This window comes from Enhydra lutris, unplaced genomic scaffold (assembly GCF_002288905.1).
Source record: "Enhydra lutris kenyoni isolate GAN:26980312 unplaced genomic scaffold, ASM228890v2 scaffoldscaffold25, whole genome shotgun sequence".
Lineage (NCBI taxonomy): Eukaryota > Metazoa > Chordata > Mammalia > Carnivora > Mustelidae > Enhydra > Enhydra lutris.
In genome coordinates, this window is record NW_019154109.1 from 6,440,752 (window position 1) to 6,467,121 (window position 26,370).

Below are 26,370 nucleotides of genomic sequence, written 5' to 3' on the forward strand. Positions count from 1 at the left end.
GACTCAGGAAATGGAATCTCTCTCTACTTGGTGGCCAGGAGCAAAACCTGAGCACCATCTTGATTCCTTCCATCAGCCAGACAGCCAACTGTGCAGCAAATCCTGTTGGGTCCGTTCCCAAGTGCACCTCAAAGCCGTCCACTGCGCCCCGGCTGCCGCGCCAACTAGAGCGCACCACCTCCTGTCTTGCCTGGATGGCTAAAGTAGCCTACGTGTGGTTGGTTGTCTTCTTTCCCGGCTGCAACACCTTCTCCACAGAGCGGTCTGACTCAGCTTTCATAAACAGAAATTGGAGGATATTACCCCGTGGCTTGCAGTGGCTTCCCTGTGCTTAGAATGTAGCCCTGAACCTTGACTGTGGCCCTCCCAGCCCTAGGTGGCTGTCCCTGACCACAGCTGGGACTGACCCGCCCGACCCTTGTCCTCACTGGCCTCCCCAGCGGCAATCTCCTCCTTGCCGTCCAGCCTCAGTGCCTTCACCTGCTGTATCTTCTGTGTGGAAGGTTCTGACCAAACCCCCACCCCACCCCGCCACAATCTTTGCCTGGGTGGTTCTTGGTGATCATTTAGCGAACTGCTCAGCACATCCTGCCCGGAGAGGCCCCTTAGCTGTCTGCTACTCACACTCTCGGGGGGTTCTATTGATTTCACTCTCTGAAATGATCCTTTATTTGTGGATACCTCTAGTTCTTGTTCCCCTGCCCCTGGAAAGTTACTTTCATGAGAGCCTGTTCTCTTCAGCATTTCTGAACCCTACCTTTACCACTTGGTACCTGGAACCTAAAGGTGTTCAAGGAATATCCGTTTAATGAGTCAAAGGGAGGTACCATATTTGCTTCGTTTCCCCAACACCACTCCCCCCCCCCCCCCCCCCCACACCCCCCGCCCCCCCCCCTCCCCCCTCCCCCGCCTGCCAAAAGGACAGCGCCGCGCGCAGGGGGGGTTTTTTTTCACGTCTGCCGCCATCTTAAGAACTGGTCAGTCCAGGGAGCTCGCCGTGGCTCCCCGCCACTCTGAGGCCACACCCTCCAAACCCCTTCACCCCATCCCATTGGAGTGCCCGAGCTGGGTCCAGCCCGGGCTTTGGACTTGGACAGATCTGAACCTTAGTAATTCTGTCTCTATCTCTTTCTGGCTAAGGGACCTTGGGCAGGTCTCATAATCTGAGTCTCAGTTACTATAATTAGAAAATGAAAATAATAATTATAATCATACCTAACTCACGGGGCTACCTTTAGTCAGTGCCAGGCTCATGGAAAGTATTAGTAAACATTAGCTCTGGTTAGCATTATTGTTGTCATTACTACTGATCAGTTAGCTGTTATTTTTCTTTCTGTTTAAAGATTTGTTTATTTGAGAGAGGGAGCAGGCACATGAGTGGCGGGGAGGGGGAGAGGGAGAGACAGAATCTCAAGCAGATTCCCCGCTGAGCACAGAGCCTGCCCGGGGCCTTGATCTCACAACCCTGAGATCAAGACCTGAGCCAAAACCACGAGTCAGACACTCAACTGACTGAGCCCCCCAGGCCCCCCAGTTAGCTGTTATTTTTCAAGGCCCTTCCTGCCACCTTAGCCTTCAGAACCTCCCTCCCGCCGTCCAGGTACTCGGTCGCATGTTATCACCACCGTCAGGACCGTGACTCCAGTACTCTGGAGTGATTACTGTCTTGGCTTTCAGAAACATCACACGGGGTGGGGGGCACTTCTCAACCCGAAGGAACATCTCACCCATGGTGGGTTCCAAGCACTGTGAGGGAGACACTGGAGACGATGGGGCTGGTTCCCTGAGGAGCGGCCTGTCCTGCTTACTCCTGAGGACAGCCGTCTCTCTGGCTCGTTCCCAGCACAGCCCCGGGGGTGGTGAGGCCTCGTACCCTAGCTTAGGAGGGAGAGCCCGAGCATTGGAGACGCATTCAACATGCCCCCCCCTCCCCCCCCCCCCCCAGGACTTGCAGCCTCTGCTTCTCTTTCCCACATGTGGGGAGAGGTGAGTTTCTCCCTGGCCCTGAGGCACAGCCCTTCCTGTGGGAGCCTGCCCCACCTCAGCTGAGGTCGTGGGTCCAGCCCTTTCCCACCATGGAGAAAATAGCAAGAAAAACAGATGAGAACTGATACCCTAAGCTGCAGGTCTGCTGGGACCCGGCTCTGGAGGAGCCCCAGGAAAGCTTTAACCTTGGGGCTCTAGGCTGTCAGGAAGGGCGACGGGAGGAGGGCAGTGGGGACCTCCCCAGTGAGACGCTGCCTCCTCCCTCCCTCGCACCTGGGTCAGTGTCAAGACCACGTCTTCTCTCAGTGGGTCATCACCGCTCAGACGTGGGTCCTGGGCAGCCTCCCCCCACCCCCAGTCCTCAGGCTGGACGGCAGCACGAGGTCACCTTGTCCACCCCCTTCCCCCATCTCTAGGCACACCCTCTTTGAACAGGGTCTGGATGTTCCCATTTTAAAGCTCTTAGGAAAGGGACATTCCCAATCTGCCAACCATCCCATATCTAAGTGACTCACGATGAGCCTGGTGCCCGGGAGGAGCTGGTCTTGGAGTCAGGAGACCTGGGTCATTTGGGGCCATTTCTGGGCCCGGGGTTCCTAATCTGTGAGGTGGTAATCCCGTTAGGTGCTGCATCACGGGGTGGTTACAGGGATGACCTGAGGCACGAATGTAAAGGGCTTTGTGAACAATAAACGTGATGTAAATCATACGTGCGATGGGCGGGGATGGGGGGCAGGGCAGGGGCCTGGCCTCTACCCTTCCTTCTGCAGCTGCAGCCTGATTAGCTGCTGAGGCTCACCTGGAGACCTGCTCCCTGCCCCCACGACAGCCGTGGTAGGGTCCCTCAGCCCTGTCTCTCGGCAGACTGATCGCCGCTCCTACGGTCTTGGCCCATAGATTCACCCAGAGCTGCTTTCACTCTAGGATGTGTGGGGGGCACTTTGAGACCATCACTACCAAGCCCTGAGCCAGATATTTGCAGAGCTGTTAGGCTGTGTTGGCCGAGCATCTAGAGATGCTGGAGGTTTTCCAAGTGTGAGTGTTACTGGGGGTTTGGAGGGGTAGGGGCTCTGGCACAGGAATATCCGTGGGCTGTTCACAGACTTTGTCGCTTATGTTTTCTCATCTGGTCCTTCGTCTCTGAAGCGGGGTCCGCTGTCTCGCTGAGAGCTGATTGAGTAGTTTACAGGTTGATTTCCAGCGTGCGCACAAGGCCGGCCTTCCTGCTGGGGATCCGAGAGGCGGGAATGGGATTCTGTTCCAAGATAGCAAGAATTACGTGTAAGAAAACGGGAAGACACACACGTGAACTGGGTGCTTTTGAGGTACCTTGGTGCTTTTGGGGGCACAAGGACCCCATGATCACAAAGCAGAGGAGAGGCCCCAGTGAGGTCTTGGGCTTCTCTAGGTTCCTCCTTTCCCCACTGGAATGATGAGGAGATTGGAAAAGAGGTTCCGTGATCCCTTCTAGTTCTTGCTTCCTTGATAGGGATCTGGTTTCTCCCACCACCCCTGCCAAGGCATGCCCCTCCGCATCCCTGTAAAGCCTTTCTGGAGCAGTGGGGGCTTTGGTGGGTGGACAGATGTCCAGGGTGAGACATCTCACCCTGGTGAGATGTCCAGGGTAACATCATCGCTGTGAGGAAGAAAGCCCCTGATCCTGCAGCCCAGGACAGAAGAAACCAGAGTCGGAGGGGGGCTTTGCCTTCACCCCCATGGGTCTCAGTAGCGGCTTACAGGCTCAGGGGGCGCTCCCTCCAGAAGCCGCACTGGAAAATAACAACTGGGCAAGCAACCGTGCTGAGCCGACTTGGCGCAGAGCCGGGCAGGCCCCAGCCCCTGGCACTTGCTCCAGGGCAGCGTCTGGACAGAAGATGTGCTGGCCGCTGGCTGCACTGGCTTAAAGGGAAGTGCAGAGCTCCCAGGACATTGTGTCGTCCGCCTCTTCACCCAAAATGGGAGTGCAGAGAGGCTGGGATCTGTTCTTACTGCAGGCGCAGGGAGTAGTGCCGGCACAGAAGGCACCCGTGTTTGGTGCTCTGCTGAGCAAATGTACCCACGTGTGCGTGCGAGTGCCTGGGTGGCCGCAAAAGCTCCGTGAGCATTAGGTATCTTTCTGAGAATAATTCTTCCATTAGCTTGGGGACGCAGAGCTGGTGCATGAGCAGAAGCCCTCAGGAGATGAGCACTGTGCTGTGATTGGAAAGGGGAAGGGGAGGTAAGCTGGGAAGGGGAAATGGGGACACTGGTGGGGCAGGGCCGGAAGGAGGAAGCTTTGGAAGGCTTTTTGGCCTAAGTGGAAGAGGGCTTCACCAATGATCTGGCTGTTTTGGGTCAGTGTGGCTCAGGAAAGTGCTGCCACCTTCCATGGGGCCTTGGGCAGATCACGTGATACTTTCAACCTCCACTTAGTCCTCTGTCAAGGCTTTCCTACCTTGCAAGGACCGTCACACAGCAAGGATGAGGGAACCAATAGCGATGTGCCGGGCACATGTGACTGAGTTTTACTCTGGTGATTTTATTGGTACTTCTGCAGGAGGTCCTTTGTTATTTTCCGTGATGACTTTTATCTTGATTTTTTTGTTCTTCATGATTTTTACGTGAACCAGGTTTCCCATCTGCTGCAGGTGGGATGGCCAGGGTGTCGCAAGCTCTGGCCCAAATCGTGTAGATCCTGAAGTCTTGGACCTCTAGCCAAAGACCCGCAGCTCCCCACTCCCTGGGCCCTGGCTGGGAAGGGGCCCTCCTCTCAGAGACCCCTGGGGACTGGCGGAGCCTAAGGGGGAGGACTCACACTCTGCCCTCCCCTCCCCCAGGTACAAGACGGTGGTGACTCCCCGGAGGGCGGCGGTGGCCATCGCTGGCTGCTGGATTCTCTCCTTCGTGGTGGGCCTGACACCCATGTTCGGCTGGAACAGGCTGGGGGAGGTGGAGCGGGCCTGGGCGGCCAATGGCAGCGAGGGCGAGCCCGTGATTGAGTGCGAGTTTGAGAAGGTCATCAGCATGGAGTACATGGTCTACTTCAATTTCTTTGTCTGGGTGCTGCCCCCGCTGCTGCTCATGGTCCTCATCTACCTGGAGGTCTTCTACCTGATCCGCAAGCAGCTCAACAAGAAGGTGTCCGCCTCCTCTGGGGACCCGCAGAAGTACTACGGGAAGGAGCTGAAGATCGCCAAGTCGCTGGCCCTCATCCTCTTCCTCTTCGCCCTCAGCTGGCTGCCTCTGCACATTCTGAACTGCATCACCCTCTTTTGCCCTTCCTGCCGGAAGCCCAGCGTCCTCATCTACATCGCCATCTTCCTCACTCACGGCAACTCAGCCATGAACCCCATCGTCTACGCCTTCCGCATCCAGAAGTTCCGGGTCACCTTCCTTAAGATTTGGAATGACCATTTCCGCTGCCAGCCCTCACCCCCCATTGACGAGGACCCCCCAGAAGAGGGGCCCCATGACTAGACTCCACCTTCTGCTCCCACCTGGCTGCCCACATCGGGGGCATCAGCCCAGTCCCACCTCCCCACTGGTCCCACTCGTGAGCCTTCCTGGCAGGGCTGTGAGGTGTGGGTGCCCTGCAGCTTGGGTCCTGGAGAAGGTTTGGGAGGGCGGTCCGTGGGGAAGGAACCAGGGAACCTGAGGAGAGGAGGAAAGTGGCTTGAGCCTTCTCAGCCGTGTGGCCATCATGCGGGCAGCCCAGAGCTTCGGGCTGGATGGACCTGGGGAGCCTGAGGCTGCAAAGGGGCCATGTGGGCTGGGAGGGCAAGCTGGGGTTCCCATGGCAGTCGGGGGAGCCTGCTTGTCTCTGGTGGTAGTGAGGCAACCCTGGGAAGCCTAAGGAAAGGAGAGGATCCCCTCCAAGATGGAGGGAGGGAGAAGAACTGGACATCGTGGTCTTGCCTTCTCTTCTTGCTGTGGGAGAAGTTGGCAGAGCCACCGAGAGGCAGGAATCAAGGAGCCTCAGTGTCCGCCTCCCAGGACCCTGAGCTCCTAGCCATGCTGGGTGCCTGGGTGCCTGCTCTCCCTGCCCTGGAGAGCCCAGGTTTATACTTGGGAGAGGCAGAAAGAGCAGGTCCAGAAATCATTCCCAACTTTTGCTTTATTCTCCACGAGCCCTGGGACCCTGAACTGGGGTGGGGCTCCAAGCCCCTTGGAGCTCATGTGGAGTTGAAGTGCAGGCCTCACACAGCCACCAGGTGGCAGCACTGAGCCCTTGCTCTGGCCCGGGCTTCCCAAGAAGGTATCTGGGCGGTAACTACCTGTCCACTGGGCCCTGATGATGGCCTGGACTCTCTTAAGTGACACCCATCTCTGCTGTTTCTGGGCCAGATGGAGAGGAGAGCCCCAGACATGACAACACGAAGGAGCATTAAGCCTGCTTGCGGAGGGGGTGGACAAGGGAAAGTGCTGGGGTGACTTGTACCAGGCTGGAACAGGCCAGGGGAGACCACACCGCTGAGGGGGAGGCAGAAGGAGCTTGCTGGCATTTAAATGTCCCCAGCATCCCTGGCACTGAGCACAGTTTTCAGGGGCTTTGGGGCTCTGTGGCACGGTGTAGGCTTTAGAGCATCTAGGGAAGTGTCCACCCTCTGCCAAGCTGGGGGGCGGGGCTTGTACAAAGGGGAGGGGGCGGGTTCTGCGCGTGATTCCAGGCCCCGCCCGTTCTTGGAGGTGGGATGTTTCCTGGGAGGGCCTCCTGACTAATAAAGACTGTGAAACTTGATTGACAGCATGCCCCTGGATACCCACCCCCACCACCCTCTGAGGGCAGCAGAAGACCTCAGCAGAGGAGAGCAGTGGTGGCATGGGGGAGAAGCACAGACCCGACAGAAGCCGGGGGGTGGGGGGCGGGGGGTGAGGGGCGGGGAGGGGAGATATGGAGGCATTCAGAACAAGGAAGTTTCCAGAGAAGAGTGTGTCTCTTCCTATAGCTATGCTCTCGGCATAGCAAACCCTGAATGTGAAAGCCAGATGCTAAAAAATCTCCTGTCTGGAAACCTGGAAACCCCCCTTACATCCTGAGTCCCCTCCCACTGGCACCTTCCTCCTGGTGTCATATGTGGAGACCTCCTCGTGATGACGCGCTCCACCCCCCTCGCTGTGACACAACCCCTCCTCCATCACAACGATGCTCACCATCAGAGGCCCCGGCACGGGAACACATCACACACTTTTATTTGAGCGGTTCTCACCCAGAATGCACCGCTCTGCAGGGGCACTCCAATCTTTGCATCTCCAGGCCTCCTTGTGCCCAGGAAGCCTGGCCTGGGGCCTGCCAGGCCTACTCCTGGCTCCTGGGCTCCAGCCTCTGGGGGAGGGAGACTAGGTAGGTACCAAGGAGCAAAGCCCTCAGCCGTCACAATGGAAATGGGGCTCTGGGGCATCTGTGGAGCTTGATTCTGAGTCTTGTGGGCCCGACCCCCCAGGTCTGCAGCACCTGGCAGAGAACATGCTTCATGAGCCCAGGGTTTGACAGAGCTGGGCTCTACCTGTCCTGCTGAAGCAGTGAGACGGGGCAGAGGGACACAGAGGCCCTCTTTCCTTCCCAGGCTTCCCGCCACAAGGGCCCAATGCCCAGCGCTTAGCTCTGCCCCTGCAGCTTTGGGATCCTCCCCTACTTGTCTGGAGCCTCAGAACCATCTGGGAGGGAAGGTGGGACACAGGTTGTTGTCCCCTCTTTGCTGAAAAGGAAACAGGCCCAACAGAATGCCCTAGACTAGACCCCTGTCCTATGTGCACATTGCCAGGGACAGCAGAGTTGTCCGCAGAAGGGACTGCCACCTTCCCCGTCCCCTCCACCCCCAGCTCTGACTGTGTCCAGAGGCCCCGGGCCCAGCCATTTACCATCCTCCTCGCCGCAGCCTCCTGTCGCTCTTCAGTGTGTGGCTGACGCTGGAAAAAATGCCACAGTCAGAGTGGGGGAGGGGCGTGTCTGCAGGGGACCCGAGTTGGAGGTAGTGGGACGAGAGGGGCTCAAGGCTATATGTCTTCACCCCAGACAATCGATCAGTTTGGGTGACAGACTCTGCTACCTCCGTTCCCTACACTGGGCTGTCCTCCCACTTGGAAAATCCTTCCACTAGCCGGACCTCTCCATCTTTACTAGCCCTCTGTCTTGCCTTGAGTTCCAGCACCCAGCCTCATCTAGCCCAGCAGAAGAGGTGGCTTCTATGAAGGGACGGTCCCTAGCGAAGGACGTTCCTCATACCTTTCCCTTTGACCTCCAGCCGGCAGTCCACAGATGCCTCCCCTAACACGTTGACAGCCTTGCAGGTGTAGACCCCAGAATCAAAGGGGCTGGGCTTCCGGATCTCCAGCGTGCAGACGCCTTGCTCAGAGAGGGCGCGGTATTTGGGGTCACCCTGGATGTTCATCTTGTTTTTCATCCAGATGATCTTGGGCTAGGGGGGCATGGTCAGAGGAGAGCTGAGGAGGTTGTGGGCTGGAATGGGCTTTGAAGTTGCTGCCTGGGAAGATTCCCCATCCCCCCTGCCCCCACCCGTCCAGGACACAGTGGGGCTTCAGCCCTAACCTTGGGTGATGCTCGGACGCTGCAGAAGAGCTGAGTGCTGTAGCCGGGGGTGGAGGTGTGGTCAGCCAGGGGCTGGGTAAATGAGGGGGCTTCGGAGAAGTCTCGCTCCACAAACCCCTTAGGTTTGGCAACAATATCTGGGTTCAGGGGATAAAAGGGGGCAAATTTGAGATTCCAGGAGTAGACCTCTAGAACTGACTTCATCCATTTTCCTAAAATAATCACTGTAGCTTACATTTAGATGTCTTATTTAATCTACATCGCGTCCCTCTGCAAGAGCGAGTTTGTTATTACTACTTGACAGATGGGAAACTAAGGCCCTTCATGGATGAGTGGCTTGCCCAATATCACTTCGGCAATTTGGGGCTTAAAGGGTAGACAATCACGTGATGACCATGGCTCTCTGGGCAGAGAGCTGGTGGTTTGGAGGATGATCTTAGCATCAATGAGGGCAGGAGACAAGCCATTTCATTGTTGCTGTGGGGTACAAGAGCTCCACAGCAGGACCCCAGGCTCTCAGGAAGCCAGGCGTGGCCAGTGTGTGGGAATTTAGAGACAAAAGGCCTCAAAGAGGCAGAGGAATGCCGGCACCGTGCCTGGGTGGGTCAGGGAGAAGACAGAGAGGGCAACGGGCAGGAAGACTGGGTAGATGAGATGCTCTTGGCTGAGGCTGAGGACTTGTAACCGAGAGACACACCCTTCATTTCTGTTCGTCTTTGGAGACCTGACTGGTTTTCCTTTTTTAAACGAAAATGTCTTCCTAGCTCTGTGCAGCACACGCTGGTGTTAAAAATTTGCGTGTGCTTTCCCGAGCCCACACAGACTCCGCGGTAGGAGGAGAGGAGGCCCGGAGATCGCAGGGTGACAGGGAACAAGGGTTTGACATTTCATATTTGACGCAAGCATGTCACAGGGCTGTGTGGACACAGTAAATACCCCTATCTCTCTTGTCCATCTCTGTGGTGTTATATGAGGGTCAGAAGGCTTGTGTTTGAGCCAATTCACCAGACTCTACCTCCCCACGCATCCTGCCCCCCAGAGTAGTTCCCTTGGGACACCATGCGTGAGCCCCTGTGACCCCTGTGACGTTGGCAGCCACCAGCAACTTTGGAATAAGCGCGAAGCCTCCCGGTAGGCACGTCTCCTTCCCGTGGGTTTGCTCTGATGTGTTTGTTAAAATCAGTCCCACCCTCGTGGGAACGGGTGAGCATGTGCATTGCTGCGGAGCCGGGGCGCAGAGGGCAGAGGACACTCTGGCGAGCCACACCCACGAGAAGCCCACCAGGAGGGGTGCTGATGCCCCAGGACAGGCCGAGCCCAGCTGGGGACAGACAGAGGGGGTGCATCAGGCGGGCCTGACTTGGTTTTGGTCCCAGGCCCAGACCCACCTGCCTTCTGGATGCGGGCTAGCTCCTTGGTGGTCGCGGCCGAGGCGCTGAGCCCGCACTGGTTCTCGGAGAAGACCCGAAAGGAGTAGGCGTTTCCCACGATGAGGTCAGAGATGGTGCAGGTGGTCGGGTGGTAGCGCTCCAGCACCGTGAACCATTGCTGCGGGGACCCTGGCCCGGTCATCCTCTCCTCTGACTCCTGCCCTTCCCCTCCCAGCTCTCCCTGCAGCCCCTTCCTCAGAGGGGTTCATTCCATGCCTTATCCCAAGGGAGCTGAGCCATCCAGCTTTGGGAGAAGGGGTCCCTGGAGCACTCAGATGACCTCACTGGGGTCCTCGGAGAGTTCTAGATTCTTACTGCTCCAAGTGTGGTCTGAGGACCTGCTAAGTCAGAATCACCTGGGAACTCCTGGGAGGTGCGAGATCTCAGCGCCCGCCCCAGACCTACCAAGTTAATCGGCATTTTAGCAAGATTCCCAGATGACTCATTGGCACATTACATTTCCAGAGGCACTGCTCTAGATCTGGAAGGGCCTCCCAGAGCCCCCCTTGCAGTCTTCAGGAGGCAACTGAGGCCCATAGAGGAAAGTGATCTTGCTAAAAAGCCATAAGAGGAGTCAGGTTAAAGGTAGTTAGACTAGAACTTGGTCCCTGGACTCTTGGAGGGCTGGACCTTCCTGGCCACCTTGGCCACTTCCCCCAGCCCCGCCCCACTCTGCTCCAGCAGGCCTCACCCCTGTCTTTTTGTCTGCCTTCTGCACGGTATAGCCCAGGAGCTCTGTGTTGCCTGTGTCCTGGGGCGGTGTCCACTCAAGGGCAGCGTTGCAGCCCCAGACATCCAGGAGCCGGATGCTGTTGGGGGGTCCAGGTTTCTCTGCAGGACCAGAGTGCGAAGGCGGGATGAGGGGCAAGTCTGGGCTTGCTGCAAATTCCCCACACCCACGATCTGGCTCCTGTCACACTCCCTGGCCTGATCCCGTCAGCCATCAGCTCTGGGGTAGGAGGTGGGGTCTCTGGGTCCCATGCAAGGCAGCCCTGCCTCCCCTGGTCTCATACCAATCACCAGGATATTGATGGCTGCCTTGGCCTCCAGGCCTTCCAGACGCACGGTGAGCTCGTAGCAGCCCGAGTCGGAGCGCTGGGCCGAGCGGATGAAGAGGATGGAGTCCTGGTCCCCAGTGCGCACATTCACCCGCTGGCTATCCAGGGCGTGGCCATTATGGGTCCAGGAGGCTTGAGGCTTGGGACTCCCCTAGGAGGGAGGAGCTCTCAGGTAAGGAGATGCCAGCATCCCCTTGCCCACTCAAGTCCGGGGACCTCCGGAGCTGGCCCCATCAGCCCTTCCCAGGAGACGCAGGTGCTGCTCACAGCCTCCCTCTCCAGGGGTCCAGCCAGCCCTAGGACCACCCACCCCATCCACAGGCTGGAGAGTCACAACTGAGTCACGTGTACAATGGAGGGAGGGTGAAGCTCCCTTGGTGGGTCCATGAGGACCGACCCCCATGAGGATCCTGACATTTCTCCCTCTGACATGCCTCAAGTAGGGACCCTGAGTTCCATCCAGGCTGTTATCCTGGGCAGGGGCCACACTTACCTGGAAAGGGATTTGCAGGTTGACTGGCTCTCCCACCTGGCGGATGTAGGTCTGACGAAGGTGGCGGGGGACTCGGATCTTGGGGGCCTCTGCATCAAAGGGAGACAACGTGGGGTTTAGGACAACGTGGGGTTGCTGATTGGAGGCTGCCATGGTAGGTGTAGGAAGCAAGTGGTGAGGGTTGCTGGCGGGGCGGGGGGCTGGATCCTAGGTGTGTTCTGGGGCTGCCTGCTTGTGGGAAAGACAAAGCTCACTAATGGAGATCCCGGGGCCCAAATCCCCCGAGGCCCTTGGGGAGCTGAGAGCTGAGAGCTTCCAGGAGGGCAGGGCCCCCATGGTGTGAACTAGTAAGCATCCGGGGCACTCCCTTGGCGCCCTGAGCCTGCCAGGCTGGGATTTACTCTGCAGCCCAGGCATTCCTGGGCTCCAGATGGGTCCTGGCGGGCTCCTTGGCTCCCCCTAGTGGGGAGCAGGTGCTGCACCTGCTGGCCTGGGTTCTGCGTTCTGTTGCGGGGAAAGGTGGCCATGCCTTCTTTCTCCTAATCCAGCCCCCTCCATTCCACAGCAGCCCAGAACCTCCAGGGAAGCTCCTAGGAGATCCATTTGCCCATTTCTCTGTCAGGGGCCATATGGGAGGATTAGGATCTTTTCCCTTCTTAAATGAGGTTGGAGCACTTGTACCCCCTTCACCTCTGCCACCCCTCCCACTACCTTTCAGGCTCACAGTTGGGAAGTCCTGCCTGAAATCTCACTTCAGTCCCATGCTAGGGCGGGGAGCCACCTTCCTGACTAATCAGATGCAAACACCAAAGCCCCTGGGCCTTCCAAGGGAGGCTGCAGCCGCCATCGTCCCCCCCGGGGTGGGGACAGGAGCAGGAGCGGAGGGGGCTGCTCAGCGGCAAACAGGTGGCAGCAGTTGGTCAGTGGCACACAGGCGGGAGGGGAGGAGGCGGTGAGAAGGAACACTGTGTCTCCAAGGATTAGCTGTGCAGGCACTTGGCCCTGGGAGTAAGGAGTGGAGTGCTCCAGTGGCAGCTGCAGGGGGCCAGGAATGCTTGGCAGCTCCAGGTGGCTAAGAAGGGACAGCTGAGCAGCTGAGGATTCTGGACAAGGTCCCCACCCTGCCCTGCCTGTGAGGAGGGCCTGGCTGGTCTCCGTTTGTTCATGGCCTCCTTCCCCCCGCCTTCTCTCCAGGAAATCCCCTTCTCTCCTGCCAGAGGAATTTTAATGGAGTCGTGGGTGCTGAGTCTGGCTGGCTCCCTCCAGGTTGGGCCTTGGAGTAGAGGGCCCTGACCTCCATACCCTCTCAGAGTCTGATCTCCTGGCGTAGTTCCAGCACCTTCCCGGTCAGGAGGGCTTCCTGGCACCTCCAGGCCAGAGCCCACCTGTCCATACAGTGGCTGCTCGCCCAGACTCAAAGGATGGGAGGGTTGCAGAGAAGACTCCCCGATACTTGGTGACACAGGAATCGTCCCGTGTAGGAGGCAGGTTCTGGAATTGCTGCTAATAGACTCAATGACCTCAAAGGAGTGCTTGGGTCCCTTGGGACCTGCTTGGCTTGGAGGGACAAGCTGTCACAGTCTATGATTCTAATCTCCCTGACCCCATGCTTCCCACATCTCTTGGGCCCTGAAGTTGAGAAGTATTTCCTTGAATCCAAATGTGACCTCTCCTGTGGCTCTGAAGCCCACTCTTTTTGGAGGCTTTGTCCCAAACTCTGGGGGCCAGAGGGTGCAGGGGAACAAGAAGGAAGGTACAGAAGGCCTCAGGCCACCTGCTGGCCTGTATCTCTCTTCACCCTGGGCCCTGGGCTGTCCCCAGAGACCTCAGATCAGCCTAAATGACTCACTGCCATTAACAGACTGAAACCCGATCGGCTCCGGGAAGGGAGCAAGGGTAGGCTTGAGGCTAATGCACCCTGCAAATAGAACTCTTAGCAAAGGGACAGCAGCTGGCCTCCAAGGTCCCCGCACACTGTTGCCCTCTGGGGATGGAGACCACTTCACAGGCGTGCAGGCTCTTGTCCTTCTCCCACTAGAGACGTGGTGGGATAAGAAGCAAGCAAAGACTTCTCTCTGCTCCAAAACCTTTCAGAAGATCTGGAACCCAGTCCATAGGACACGAGCAGAAAAGGGGCAAAAAATGAGCTTCCCTGGTCGCTGAAGGGATTCCGATTAGATAGGAGGAAGAACAGAATGGCTCTTAGCATTGGGACGCTGAGGCAGGTGACCTGGGGAGCTTGAACTTTCATTTCTGGGGTTCTGGGAGCCCCTCTCAAAATGTTTGGGGGCTGGGCCGCTCAGGGAAATGGCCTCTTTGACCTCCAGAGGCTTGCTACTAAGGAACTTGGAACTTTCTTAAGGCAAAATGGTGATAGCATGTGGCTTGTGCACGGGAGAGTGGGATGGGGGAAGATGACTGTCCTGTTTCCTCTGTGCCTTAGCCTCAAGTTTCCCTACCTATCACGTAAGGTGCCTGGGAAGGGCTGGGGAGCAGGAGGTGAAAGGATGGGCTTTACCGATGATCTTCTGGATGTGGACAGGCTGTTCTAGCACAGCTGGCGGGCCAGTCCCCGCAGAGCTCACCGCAGACACACGCAAGAAGAACTTGTCCCCTAGAGCCAGGTTCCGCACGGTCAGCTGGGTCACCATCAGGGGCCGGGCGTTCACGGGCACCCACTCTGAGGCTGGAGAAATGGACAGCAGGCAAGGCCCCGGCTTCATGACCACGGGCATCCGTCTCAGTGGGGCTTTTCTCCTCCCTGGTGATCTGGGGCAGCTGACCTCCCTCCCTGGGCCTTACTTCCCCCTTGCTCTCCTTCCCTGACTTCTTGTCAAACGGTATCAAAGATACCTGGTGTGAGAACCCTGGAACGGTGCTCAGAGAAGGTATCGCTAGAGTCTGGAGAGGGTTGGACACATTTGCCAAGTCACACAGCAAGATAACAGCAAAGGCGTAAGCCAGGCTGAACTTGGCCACCATGGAGGTGAACAGGACAGTGACAACAGGAACTGGGCCACTGCCCTGGTTCCCTGTTCCTCTTCACTGTCTTCTCCTTTAAGTCTCCCCACTCCCAGCTTCTCTGTTCTCCCCTCCTACTTGCCCTCGCAAGCAGGCTCCCCCAGGATTCAGCATCTCCTTCACTTCTCATCAGGGCAGCACCCCAGCGGCCCTGACCCTTCTTTCCCTGTTACTCACTCAGAGGCTCCCTGGAGCTGGTGGATGCGGGTGGGGGTCTCCTGGGGGGTGTCATTTGGACACAGGGGGGTGTCATTTGGAAACCCCCCTGCCTCAGAGATCCATGGGGTGAGCAAGAAGCTGTGGGTGAGCGGGTTGAGGGGACCACTTGCACTTTCTCCTTCGGTATGTCCCCCCCAGACTGGCCCAGCTGCAGGGACTGGCGCTTGTCGTCAAGACACGAGCAAGCCCACCTCCCCTGGGGGTACACAGGGCTTAGCCCAGAGCTCACCTCCTTCTCGGCAGAGCTCCAGCACGTAGCCCTGGAGCCCCAGTCTCCCTAGGCTCTCCGGTGGCTCCCAGCTCACGGTCACCGAGCTGTCGTTCACATCCTCCAAGGCCAGCAGCAGCGGGGCGCTGGGGACGTCTGAGGGAGAAGTAGGGGGAGATGAGGAGGTCTGTGGTGGAGACCTCTCCCCCGCCGCGCTCCCTGCCACGCCTGCTTCCCTCCTCCACCTGGCCCGCCTCTTGTCACCTTCACTTGGAGGTGCAGGTTTAGTGGCTTGGGGGGCCGTGGGGACCGTGGGGGCTGCAGGGGCCGGGGCCTGAGAAGCAGGCTCTGGTAGCGGCGTGGGAGCCCGTTCTTCCCCGGCAGACTCCAACGCTGCCACTTCTCCAGCGGGGTCTGTGGTGGGCGCCTTGGCCGGCTTAGAGGCAGACTCCTCCGGACCACAGTCGGGGGCCTCCGAGGTGGCTTTCTCAGTCATTGTGGGGCTGGCTGGTGGTGGTCAGGCTGGAGTGTGCCGGGGTCAGTGGGGGAGGAGCTGGGCCTCCGGGGTGCCAGGACACCGAGGTCCAGGCTTATATAGCCAGGGCAGCCCCACCCCCAGCCAAATGATGATTCCCAGCTGTGGGGTCAGGTCAGGCAGGGGGACCGGGGGGCAGGGAGATGCCTCGGCCAGGAATAGCTCTGGGGGAGGAACGCAGGGTCCCTTGATGAGCACAGTAGCTCATCTATCACTCCGACTGGATCTCAGCAGCCAGGGTGTTGGTGCCCGGAGGGGAGGACGGCCCAGATGGGTGAGAAGGGGCATTGCCGAGAGCCAGTGCCAGGGGTTAGGACAAGAGCTTCCATCTGGAGAAGGAACCCAGATCACGCTTTTTGTGTTTGGTCTCTGTGGAGCCTCTTGTCCCCAGGGCTTCTCCGCCTGGGTGCTGGGACCCAGACAGCCTGAAACAGTCTTCCCTGGGGAGCGCTCCCAGCTTTGTTTCTGGGATCCCACACTCCCCTCGGCCTCCCATGCCCTGGACACTCTCCCATGTGCTGTGTGGGGTTGAGGGTTCTAGAGCAGGAGGGGATTGCGATATCCAAGGTGGGTTGGAGGAAGGTCTTCCAGCAATGGGACCCCAGGAAGGGGACCTAAGACCCCCGGTTACTGATTTTGCTGGAGAGGCTGGAGAGGACTCAGTCTCCCCAATCCCTGTGACAACCCCCTCGCCCTTGGCAACGAGATAAAGTCATGAGGCAGAGCTGGAAGGGACCCCAGAGGAAGACAGCACTCTGAAAGTTCTAGGCTCTTCGAAGCGGGGGCGGGGGGTGTACAGGAGGTGTTATGAGGCAAGTACAAACAAATGTCTACTCATGGATTCATTCACCCAGTAAAACGTTCTGACTGGTAATCATTTAACAAGCTGGAAAATACCACGTTTCAGGGAGGAGGGGAGGCGATGGGAACAGTCATTGCGGGTGGGAGCAGCAGTCCAAGACACCCCTTTGGAGAAAGGGTGATGGGATCTGGTAAAAATGGGAAATGGGCGTATCTGCGACCCAGCAGTGACAGCCCTGGAAAGTGTCACCCGTGCCCAGGAGACACGCATGCGAATGCACGCAGCAGTGTTATTCGTAATAGCCCACACCTAGGGAAAGCAGCTGGCCCTCCACAGCTCCCCGTGACCACGTGCCCACCACCTATAATCCAAACTACGGGACGGGACGAGCCAACTGCAGCCCCCGGCGACCTAACGGATCTAACAGTTTCGCGGTGCACAAAAATTCTTAAATTCAAACGCAGGCAACCCCAGGCTCTCTTCTTCCAGAGGTTTCTGTAGGTGGTGAGATGCCGAAGGGAGGCAGGGGAGGTCAGGAGTGGCAGCCTCCAGGCGGAGGACAGGGTGTCTGTGCTGGTGGGGTTTTGGGGGACACTACTAAGGTTTCACTTCTTTTCCTGGGGTGGGGGTTTACACAGGTTTTCACCAGTTAGTAATTCTTTTTCTTTTCTTTTATTTTTTTTTTAAGATTTTATTTGTTTATTTGACAAAGAGAGATATCACAAGTAGGCAGAGAGGCAGGCAGAGACAGAGGGGGAAGCAGGCTCCCCGCTGAGCAGGGAGCCCGTTGTGGGGCTCCATCCTAGGACCCTGCAATCATGACCTGAGTCAAAGGCAGAGGCTTTAACCTACCGAGTCACCCAGGCACCCCGCACCAGTTAGTAATTCTTTAAATGAAACAAATCCATTCTGTGCCCTCTTTAGCATGTATCATACATCCTGACATTTAAAAGTAAATACACATGTCATTTATTCACGGCCCTTGGCCACACGCAGCCTCTCCCCCTTCCCTAGGCCTGGCCACACAGGAGCATGGCTGCCTTTCACGGCTGGCTGTCCTCGCTGTGGAGTGGCAGTGGAGGGCCTGGGTCCGGCCCTGCCTGGGTGCCCGCGCCCTCTGCCAGGTGACTCAGTGTCCTGCCAGGCAGGAGGTGGGCCCTGGAGACCGGATCCCCATCCCTGGCCTCTGACTCCGCAGCTATAAGTGAATGTGACTAACTCTGCCGGACCCTGAGTCAGCCCTGCAGAGCTTGTCCCAGGCTGGGGGAAGGGCGGCTCTAGGGAGGAGGAGGGGTGTTGGCTGTCCTGGAGGGCTCGTAGCCCCGGGGGTTTTGAAGACCCTGGTGTGGTGGGATGGGCAAAGAGCGGAGATTGGGGAATTCCTGGCCCCACTGGTCTGTGATGAAATGCCAGGTACCACTCTTGAGTCTCTGGCCAAGTTCTTGCTTTCATTGCCTTTAGCAGGGCTGTGACCTTGGGATCAGCTGCATCTGTTCAGCTCCAGCTGGTTCAGATTTCAGGGTGGCCAATAGGTACTTCCTTCCCTACCCCTCAAACTAGTGTCACAGACCACTAGGCCAAGTCACAGATGGTTGGAACATAAGGGAATCCGCACATAAATTCTCTTTGATTTTGGAGTGTGCCTCTGGACTCTGGACACAAGGCAGGCCTGGGTCCCTGGGAACTCTCTAGCAACCAGATGAGAGCATTTCTACATCATAAAGGCTGGAAGATCTGTCGGTCTTCTGAGCCCATCCGGTCTCAGCTGTATTCCCGGCCCACTTGCCTGCCACCTCATGTCCCCAGGCAGCCTGAGCACAGCAGCCTCATCCCTGCTTGGGTTGAGGACCGAGTATGTCCCTTGGGAAACAGAGGGTAGAGCGCTAGGACATCTGACTTATTTCAGCCCAGCCATGGAAGGGGCTCCTTCAGGTCATGAATCACCTACCGGTCTCTGGGAGTCTCTGAGGAACCTGGACGGCCATGTCTCAAGCCCCCTGCGGAGGCTCTGGGCCTGGGCTGGAGGGAGGGTGCAGGAGGACACTGGGGTCTCCTTCTAGCCCTGAACGGCCAGGGTCAGGGCTCTTTAGCCGGGCCCTGGGTTGGCTCCCTACCCCTCCCAGGAGCTCAGAGGAGATGAAGGGTTAGATTGTGGCTTCCTTCCTCCTACCTGCTGGCCTTCAGGAAATAGAAAAGTTTCTTTCAATGAGGAACTACGTCAAGAGGTCTGGACTACCGTAATATCTGGAAGGCCGTGGTCCACGGCGGATGGATCTGAGGAGGCTGGCCTCCTTGTGGGGACTCTCTGGGGCCCAGCAGAAGCCAGGGTAGCGTCACCGTCTGCACCTTCTACAAGCTCCAAACCCCCAGGCCCAAGAGAAGAATCCAGAAGAGACGAGGGAGGGGAGCCCAGAGGGTCCCATGGGGCCATAAAGAGCCCGAAGCAAAAGCGCCAACATGTGGGGAGCCCTGGGTTCTGGAGCTTTATTGAGCAGCAGCTGCAGAATTAGCAAAGGGAAGCGGGAGGGGCCACGGGATCCCATTGCTGGGTGCAGGCTTCAAGTGGGGCTTTGTGGAGGGGGTAAGTAGTGTGGTGGCTGCTTCGTGAGAGATGTTTGGCTGCTCGTGGTGGCCAAAGTGCCCTTTGGCAAGGAGGCCTGGGGGTAAGGGAGTCTAAGAAATCTCCTTGTGTGGGGCTGGGGTCATGGGACATTTTCACAAGTCAGCAGGCATGTGCTGACCCCATGTCTTACAGTGTGCTGGTCCCCGGGCCTTAGCCGCCCACGGCCCCACCTCTACCTGCTGGTCCCCTGGAGGGGAGCTCAGACGGCTCCTCTGTGGCCGTCCGCGTGGGGTCCAAGGGAGGGAGACTGAGGCTCAGTCAGGCACTCCGCAGGGTGGGCTATGAGGCTCTGGGCCAGCAGGGATGCCCCCTAACCCCACGGTATGCAAGACAGAGGTTAAGCTGCGATGAGCGCGTCCTTGATGGCGCTGGTGAGAGGGAAGTGCACGCCTGTGCTGCAGAAGGCACCCCGGAAGTCATCCAAGTCCAGAGCCCACACCATGGCGCCGGCCAGCTGCCTGTTTCTCAGGTACTGCACCTGGCAGGGAAGACCCAGAGGGGGCAGAGCTGGCTTCCCGGGGCCAGAGTGTGCATGGGGCGAACATGCTGCCTGGGCCCCTGCCTACGGGAGGGAACAGCAGGCACCCGAGACCTGAGCCACCCCTCCCCCATGACCCAGCATGGGGCGCCCTCGGGTGCAGGGGACCTGACTCTGGCTGCTCAGAGTAGGCGCTCCCTCTCCCTCTTCATCCTGGGACATGGCCTTGAGAACTTACCTTCTTTTGGACGTTCTCTTTGTCATCGTACCCCACCCACTGGTTGCCCTTGGTGGCATAGGGGACCTGCTGGTCATTGAGTCTGTGGACCGTGGCTTGGTGGAGGAAGTCACAGATCTGAGCAGAGAACAGGGCAGGGTGGCGTGGAGAGCTGGGTGAGATGGTGCAGGTCACCAGGGAGAGGCCAGTCCCCAAACCTCTTTCAACCCCTTGCTTCACACCACCCCCCACCCCGCTCAGGGCATCCCTCTAGCCCCCAGACCCCAATCCTCATGCTAATGTATGTAAACCAGATACAAATGTCCCAGGGTTCTGGGGGTGCCGTAGCCAGAGAGCATGAAGGGGACTCTGGTTTGCCTCTGGCATCTTAAACAGGGATGTGGGAAATGAGGGGCTGACATAAGGACTGGACCGAAGCGATACGGAGAGGCAGAGGCAAGAGTCCAAAAAGAACCTCCCTTGGGCTATTGCTCTTTCCTGGGCTGGCAGGAAAATCTCAGCTAGGGCCGGAGGGGTGTCTGGGAGCTTGGCGGTGCAGAACGGGTGTGCCAGCAGGAGGCTTAGTAGCAAGAGGCCTGACTTTCCCCCTCCCTCCTCCTCAGGGTGCTAGGTTCCCCAGAATATATGTTTTTATTCCCAAAGAAACAAAAGGGGGTGGCGTGGGAGGCTCCCCCTCAGGTCCTCTCCCTAGCTCATACCTCATAGTAGGCCAGGGTCCCTTCCTCCTTGGTGAAGAGGCCTGGCAATCCGGGCCCTGAGATTGGGGCTCCCACACCGGAATTGGAGGAGGCCAGGGTGAAGCTCCTTCCAAAGGTCGGGATGCCCATCACCAGCTTGTCCGCTGGGGCCCCCCGCCTCAACATGTAGCCCACCGCATAGTCCTGGGAGGGGAGGGGAGAGCTGTCAGCGGGGCTGCGGGGCAAGACCCGACAGTTCCCACTGCCTGGACAGGTGGAGCTCCAGGGGTGCCTGGCATCTAAGACTCGCTTCCTTCTGGGAGCTGATAATTGCAGTCAAAAATGCATTTTGTAGCTGCATTCTCGAAAAAACAGTCTTAGGTACAGGAAGTGATTATTACTATTGGCAGCCAATCAGGTGGTTGGCTTAGGTTACACACCAAGTGCAAGGCTGGTCTAGACCAGACTCCTGCCTCTTCCCTTCTGCCGCCATGGAGCACTTGCAGATTTTGGGCCTCAGTTTCCTCCTCTGCGGAGTGGGCCCCATAAGCCCTCCTTGAGGGGCAAAGGGTTGGTGTGTGAGCACTGGCAGGTGGCGGGTCTCTGTGGCCCCCCTCCTGGCCAGCCAGCCTCTCCTTCCAGACACTCACAGCGTTGTTGAATCTGTCGGAGCTCGCATCCATCTGGCCTCAGAACAGGGGGCTGTGATGGCCTGTGGTCTGACGCCAGGCTCCGTGAAAGTCATAGGTCATGAGGCTGATGAAGTCCAGGTGTCTGGAGAAGAGAGGTCAGAGGGGGAGGCAGGGAATTAGAACGGCTCTTGGCCTCACATCCATCACCCCAGCATGAGGGGAGAAGGGCAGGCAGGCGACCCCGAGGCAGGCCCCATAGAGCCCTGCGGTCCACTGTCCGGGCTGCCTGGCCTCTTCTGCCGTGCCATGCCCTGCTGGATTTCCTAAAATCTGTGTCTTCGAGTCCACTGAGACATCAGCCCCGTGAGGCTGTGAACTGCTCATCTCCACGTGCGGGAGAGGGCTGGGAGAGGAGGAGCTGTGGACAAGGGAGGGTCGCCTGCGTGTGTGAAGGCACCTGGAGGCATCTAGCAATGCAAAGTGTTATTGCTGCTTCGCTGTGTCTCCAGTGACTAGCGGGGTGGTGGGGCGGGGGGGATGGGGGCATGCCTGGAGCAGAGGAAATGCCGCGAGGTGGCTGGCTGCTTTGTATATCATTTCCTACTTCCTTTTCCACAAATGCATTCAGAGAAACTCTCTCAACGCATTAACACAATATCCCATATGAAAACGGAAGGACAGGGGTGCCTGGGTGGCTCAGTGGGTTAAAGCCTCTGCTTTCGGCTCAGGTCATGATCCCAGCGTCCTGGGATTGAGCCCCACATGGAACTCTCTGCTCGGTGGGGAGCCTGCTTCCCTTCTTCTCTCTCTGTCTGCCTCTCTGCCAACTTGTGATCTCTCTCTGTCAAATAAATAAATAAAATCTTAAAAAAAAAAAAAGAAAATGGAAGGACAGGGATTATAGTGCCCCATTTGACAAACGGAGAGACTGAGGCATGGAGTGCAGAAGGGACTTGCTCAAGGCCACACACCCAGTTTTTGGAAGAAAGGGGCTAGAAACCCAGTCTTGTGACTCCACATGGAGTGCTAGGGCAGGGTGGGGCGGGAGACTCACTGGGATATCTGGGCGATGTCGTAGCCACTGTCGATGGTCACCTTCCCCGCGGACACAGCGGCACTGAGCAGCAGCTGCTGCTTTGTTTCCTCCTGGGCTTCCCTCGCGAACTCAGCCTTCATTTCCTGGTTGGGAGAGAGGCAGGTGAGGGACAGGGGCCCCGGCTGTGTGCGAGGGAGCCTTGTGACAGAGGCCGAGGTCTCGGAGCATGTCATTGATCTTCCCTATCTGTGGGAACCCCCACCCTGACTGGGTTTTAGGGGGAATGCTAGAGCGGCCAGTGGGTGGTCCCACTTCGGGCTAACCCACCCTTCTCCTAAAAAACTGCTTGGACCGGTCATGTCCCCACACCCCACACATACCCATCAGTATTCAATTGCTCCCTGTCCCGGGAGGGACCATGAGGACTGATGGTGGTCCTCATTGGCCCACAGATCGTGTTGGAAAAGATTTGTTTTTCAGTCTGTGTTTTGTTCATGCCAGTACAGGAGACCACAAAATTTAAGTGGTCTTTAAATTTATATCCAGTTGTCTTTAAAATTAAAATGCTGTTGGTGCTGTGGACAATTCGTTTAGATAGTCCCTCTGCGCCTGCGGTCATGGAGATGCTTGGGCTGCCCTTATCCTAGGGGGCCACGTGTCCCCAAGGCTGTGCGTGCTGGTGAGTGGCATCTGTTTGGAACCAAACAGTGGGTAATGCCGCTCCCCCGCTAGGTGGGCGCTCTGCTGAGTGACCTTCTGCCTCCAAGGACCCCACCGCACCTCCCACCACGGTCACAAGACAAGCCAGTTTGGCCTTCCCCCATGGGTCCCCAGACTCTGCAGCCTGGAGGCCTCAGCACCCCCCTCCACCTGCCCTCAGGGGACCAGCTGCCCAAGACAGCTCCTGCCCACGCCACCCCTTGGAGCCAGCCCACGTCACTCCCGCCCCCGCTTCCCCCGCACGGCCAGCACCTTGACCAGCCTGGTGAAGTAGTGCTTGTCTCTCCGCCCAGGGTGGAGCCAGGCCAAGTCCAGCCCGTCGAAGCCGTGGGTTCGCAGAAATGGTGGCACCGACTTGATGAAAGCCCTGCGACTCCCAGACTTGGATGCTATTTTGGAAAATCTAGGGCCCGAATCACCCCAGTGGAGTGCTCAGCGCGGACAGGCTGGTGGTCTCGGGCATCTCAAGGGGTTTCTGAGGCCTGTGAAGTAGGGGCCTGAATCCCAAGTTCCAGAAGGGCGTGGATGGGACGGGACCCACCTCCAGGCATCTCAGCAGAGCTCTGGAGCGGCCAGTCCCGGGTTCCAGGCCCTGCACTCACGCCCACTAGCCAAACAGCCTTGGAAGGGTCATAACCCGCATCTCAGTTTCCTTGTCGGTGAAGTGGGGATCATTAACGTGTCTCACGGTGCTGTTGTCGGGTTCCCCTGTGATCGTGGCTGGATGGGGTGCCTGATGCCGAGCGATCACCCAGTAAGTGGGAGCAAGTAGGGCCATGACTTGTCCCCTTTTTTGGGCCTGCTCCAACCTTACCCACCCCAGGGCATGCTCCCAGGCTCTCCACACTCCCCAGTTTTCCATTCCTTCCCTCTCTCTCCTTCCAGACCTGAGGGCAGTATCTCCCAGAAGTTCTGTGTTCTCAGGTCTGAGAGGCAGTAAGTGGAGCATCTGTAGGGAGTCAGAAGACCCACCGGCAATGTACTGTGTGCCTCCCTCTCTGGGCTCCGGTTTCTTCGCTGTACGTGGGGTGCCCCCTGACAACCATTTGGGTCCCCATGCCAAGCCTGTCTGCAGCCCCTGTGGCCCTCTCCAGTGGGTAGGAGAGACCTATGCCTCCTCCCCCGTTCCATCATCCTCTGGGGATTGGGTCCTACCTTTGAGAACCAAAGTTCCATCCTCCAACAGATAAGAGGGTCTTCAGGTTGGGGTTCCTGTGGGGCACAGGGAGGCAGGAGGGCCGGGTGGAGTGAAGCTATTGTAACATGGGCCCCATGGGTGGGCGGCTGCTGCAGGCTTCTAGCATTGGGTGGCAGGTCTTTCCCACCCTTGAGATTCAGGGTTGTAGGAAGCATGGACTTTGGTGGGGGGTGCGGGTAACTCTGAGGTAGGCTGCCCGTTTTTATTTCCCCTGAGTGGGGAAGCCAGGAAATGGCAGAATAGGGTCATGAGTATTTTCCATGTTCCCTCAAGAGGCACCCCTAGGGGGAGAGAGGGCTCCCCTTCCCCAGGGGAGCTCAGCGGGCCTTGCTCTACAGCCTGCCTCTGTCATCACTGGGTATGGCCCAGCACGTGCCCTCGTCACCTGCTCCCCCCCAAAGCCCAGGCCCTCCAATTCCCCAGCCAGGGTCCCAGGGACCATCACGCAGCTTCCCGAGCCCAGGCACCCTGCCCTGGGACCAGCCAGCCCGTCTAGCCCTCCCCCCCACCTCCCATCCTGGCAGCCTGGGGCCCAACCTTAACTTGAGCATGTTCAGCGTGTCATAGAGGGTGACATCATTCCACTCCCAGGTGTCGATCTCGTTGTTGCTTATGTTGGCGAAGCTGTAGATGACGTGGGTGCACAGGAAGGGGTCGATGGCATCTGGGAAGCAGCTCCCCAAACTGTCCCTGTACTGTGACCAGCTGCTGTAGTAACAGACCAGTTTGTACGCAGAGCCTGGAGAAGAAGTCTGGGGTGATGCCCGAGCCAGGATGGAGCCAGGGGCCTCTGGCTGAGCCCCGCACTGAGCCCTGATGGTGTACTGGGGGCTGGGATGTGAGCCAAGTTAGCTTTCTCAACACAAGGGGCTGTCTTGGTTCCCTCTGCTTCTGATGAAAATAAGGCCTATTCTGAAAATGTTTTGAACGATTAAATGCAGTGGGTGAATATGCCACAGACTAAGGACAGGGCACTGTGTGTGGTGAGCATGGGGGCTGGTGAATAAAGGGAAAAGGGGACTCAGTGCAAGTAAAAAAGGCTTCCTGGAGGCAGTGGCTTGGCAGGAGAAGGAGGTACCCAGCCCCAAACAGTTAGTGTCAGAAGACCCTGGCCGTCAGAGTGGAGCCTCGTGGAACCTGCAGGGGGTCATCGATCTGGGAGGCTCTGCTTCTTCTCTGCCTTCCTTTGGGAGTGTCCCTAACTTGTAACCCACCCAGAGGGGGCGCGGTCCCCAGTCCCCCTCAGCCTGTCCCCCAAGCTGGGGCATGATCACAGCGGACCAGGAAGTTCTTCCTCTCCTCATTCCAAGTCCGCCTGCTGCAGAGTAAGCCTTTTCCACCCTCTCAGTTACGGAGGGAGAACAGTGGGCATTGCTTGCCCCCGCTGCCCCTGGGCCCATCTGCGGTGCCCACCAGGCCACAAGTCCAGGCCTTTAGTGGACTAGAGCCTTGGAATGGTTTTTCTTTTGAAAAATTTCAAATACACAGGAAAATAGAGGATAGTATCATAATCATCCATATGCGTACGGCCTCAATTTAACAAATGTTACTGTTTCTGAGTCATTTGACACACAGGAGAAACTGGAGAGTTCTCCCCCCTGCCAGGATCTCCTCCGCATCAACCTCCCCACAAAGAGGGGTACTTACAGCTCTGGAGCAGCACCAGGACCACGAAGCCTAAAGAGAAACCCAGAGTCAGAACCCCCTGCGAGGACCTCCTGCCCTTCCTTCTGCTGCTCCATCTCCCACCCGGGCCATCAAGGGGTTAACAGCCTCTGTGCTGTGGCTCCCTGGCCTGTTTGGGCCTTTCAGCCTGAAAACCCACAGCCAAGCTGGCCTTGACCGGCCCCCAGACCTGTCTGAGCCACCCTTAGCACCATCCTGGCAGTGGAAGAGCGGGCCCTGGTGTGGCCTGGTCCTGGATGCTCAGCTCCTACGTTCAGTCGCCGAGACAGGGCCTCTTCTCAGGGCCTCATGCTTCCTTTTTATACCTGTCCCCTTCCACTCCCACGAGCCCCCAGACATCCCATTTACAGGAACTGAGCTGTGTCAAGGAAGGAACTACAGGCTGGGACGTGGCCAGGGAGGAGCACTGCGAGCCACCAGAAGATTGAGAAACCCTGGAGAGTTTTGGAAATTTGGGGCAGGTCTCTGGGGGGCATCTGCCACCCACGGGGTTGATGATCTGGTGGCTCCTGGGTGAGTGACCCAGCCTCCTTCCCAGCCACCTTCTTTGTTGCTTTCTGGACCCCCCCACCCCCGTCCTCCCCTCACTTTTCTGCCTGCAGTTCCCAGGCTTTTCTGGCTGCCTCTCGGTTGGCATCACCAGCCCTCCACCCAGGCCCTCGGCCAGGTGGAAAGCTGGCACAGCTGAGTTCTGTAACCCATAGCGCCCCAAACAGGCTGTTATTTACTTTCTCCCCAGGCCTGCCACATCCTGCCTGATTCACTCCCCCACTCAGACTTTCTTTCTCCAAGCCTGGTTCCCAC

At 58.0% G+C, this 26,370-nt stretch overlaps 3 protein-coding genes across 4 annotated transcripts in view; 1 reads left to right on the forward strand and 2 right to left on the reverse strand.

Moving 5' to 3' along the window:
• Positions 1–6,106, forward strand: part of LOC111151074 (adenosine A1 receptor) — a 30,544-nt gene extending 24,438 nt beyond the window's left edge. The window contains exon 3 of one of the 2 annotated variants that reach the window (XM_022508821.1): positions 4,803–6,095. In XM_022508821.1, coding sequence (XP_022364529.1) covers positions 4,803–5,442 — 640 coding nt within the window. In that variant the 3' untranslated portion in view covers positions 5,443–6,095. Of the gene's footprint in view, positions 1–4,802 lie in introns of both variants that reach the window. The other variant, XM_022508820.1, reaches the window with a different exon arrangement.
• A 2,059-nt stretch (positions 6,107–8,165) lies between these two features.
• On the reverse strand, positions 8,166–15,437 carry LOC111150957 (myosin binding protein H). The gene is given in 11 exon segments (XM_022508649.1): positions 8,166–8,381; positions 8,513–8,649; positions 9,518–9,699; positions 9,701–9,731; positions 9,901–10,060; positions 10,634–10,773; positions 10,956–11,151; positions 11,494–11,582; positions 14,012–14,179; positions 14,963–15,097; positions 15,206–15,437. Coding segments are annotated over 11 exon segments (1,686 nt in total).
• Positions 15,438–19,238: 3,801 nt separating this feature from the next.
• Positions 19,239–25,760, reverse strand: LOC111151133 (chitinase 3 like 1). The gene is given in 10 exon segments (XM_022508919.1): positions 19,239–19,379; positions 19,618–19,734; positions 20,316–20,498; positions 20,945–21,068; positions 21,981–22,105; positions 22,935–23,085; positions 23,838–23,894; positions 24,418–24,619; positions 25,528–25,557; positions 25,736–25,760. Coding segments are annotated over 10 exon segments (1,155 nt in total).
• Positions 25,761–26,370: the final 610 nt, after the last annotated feature.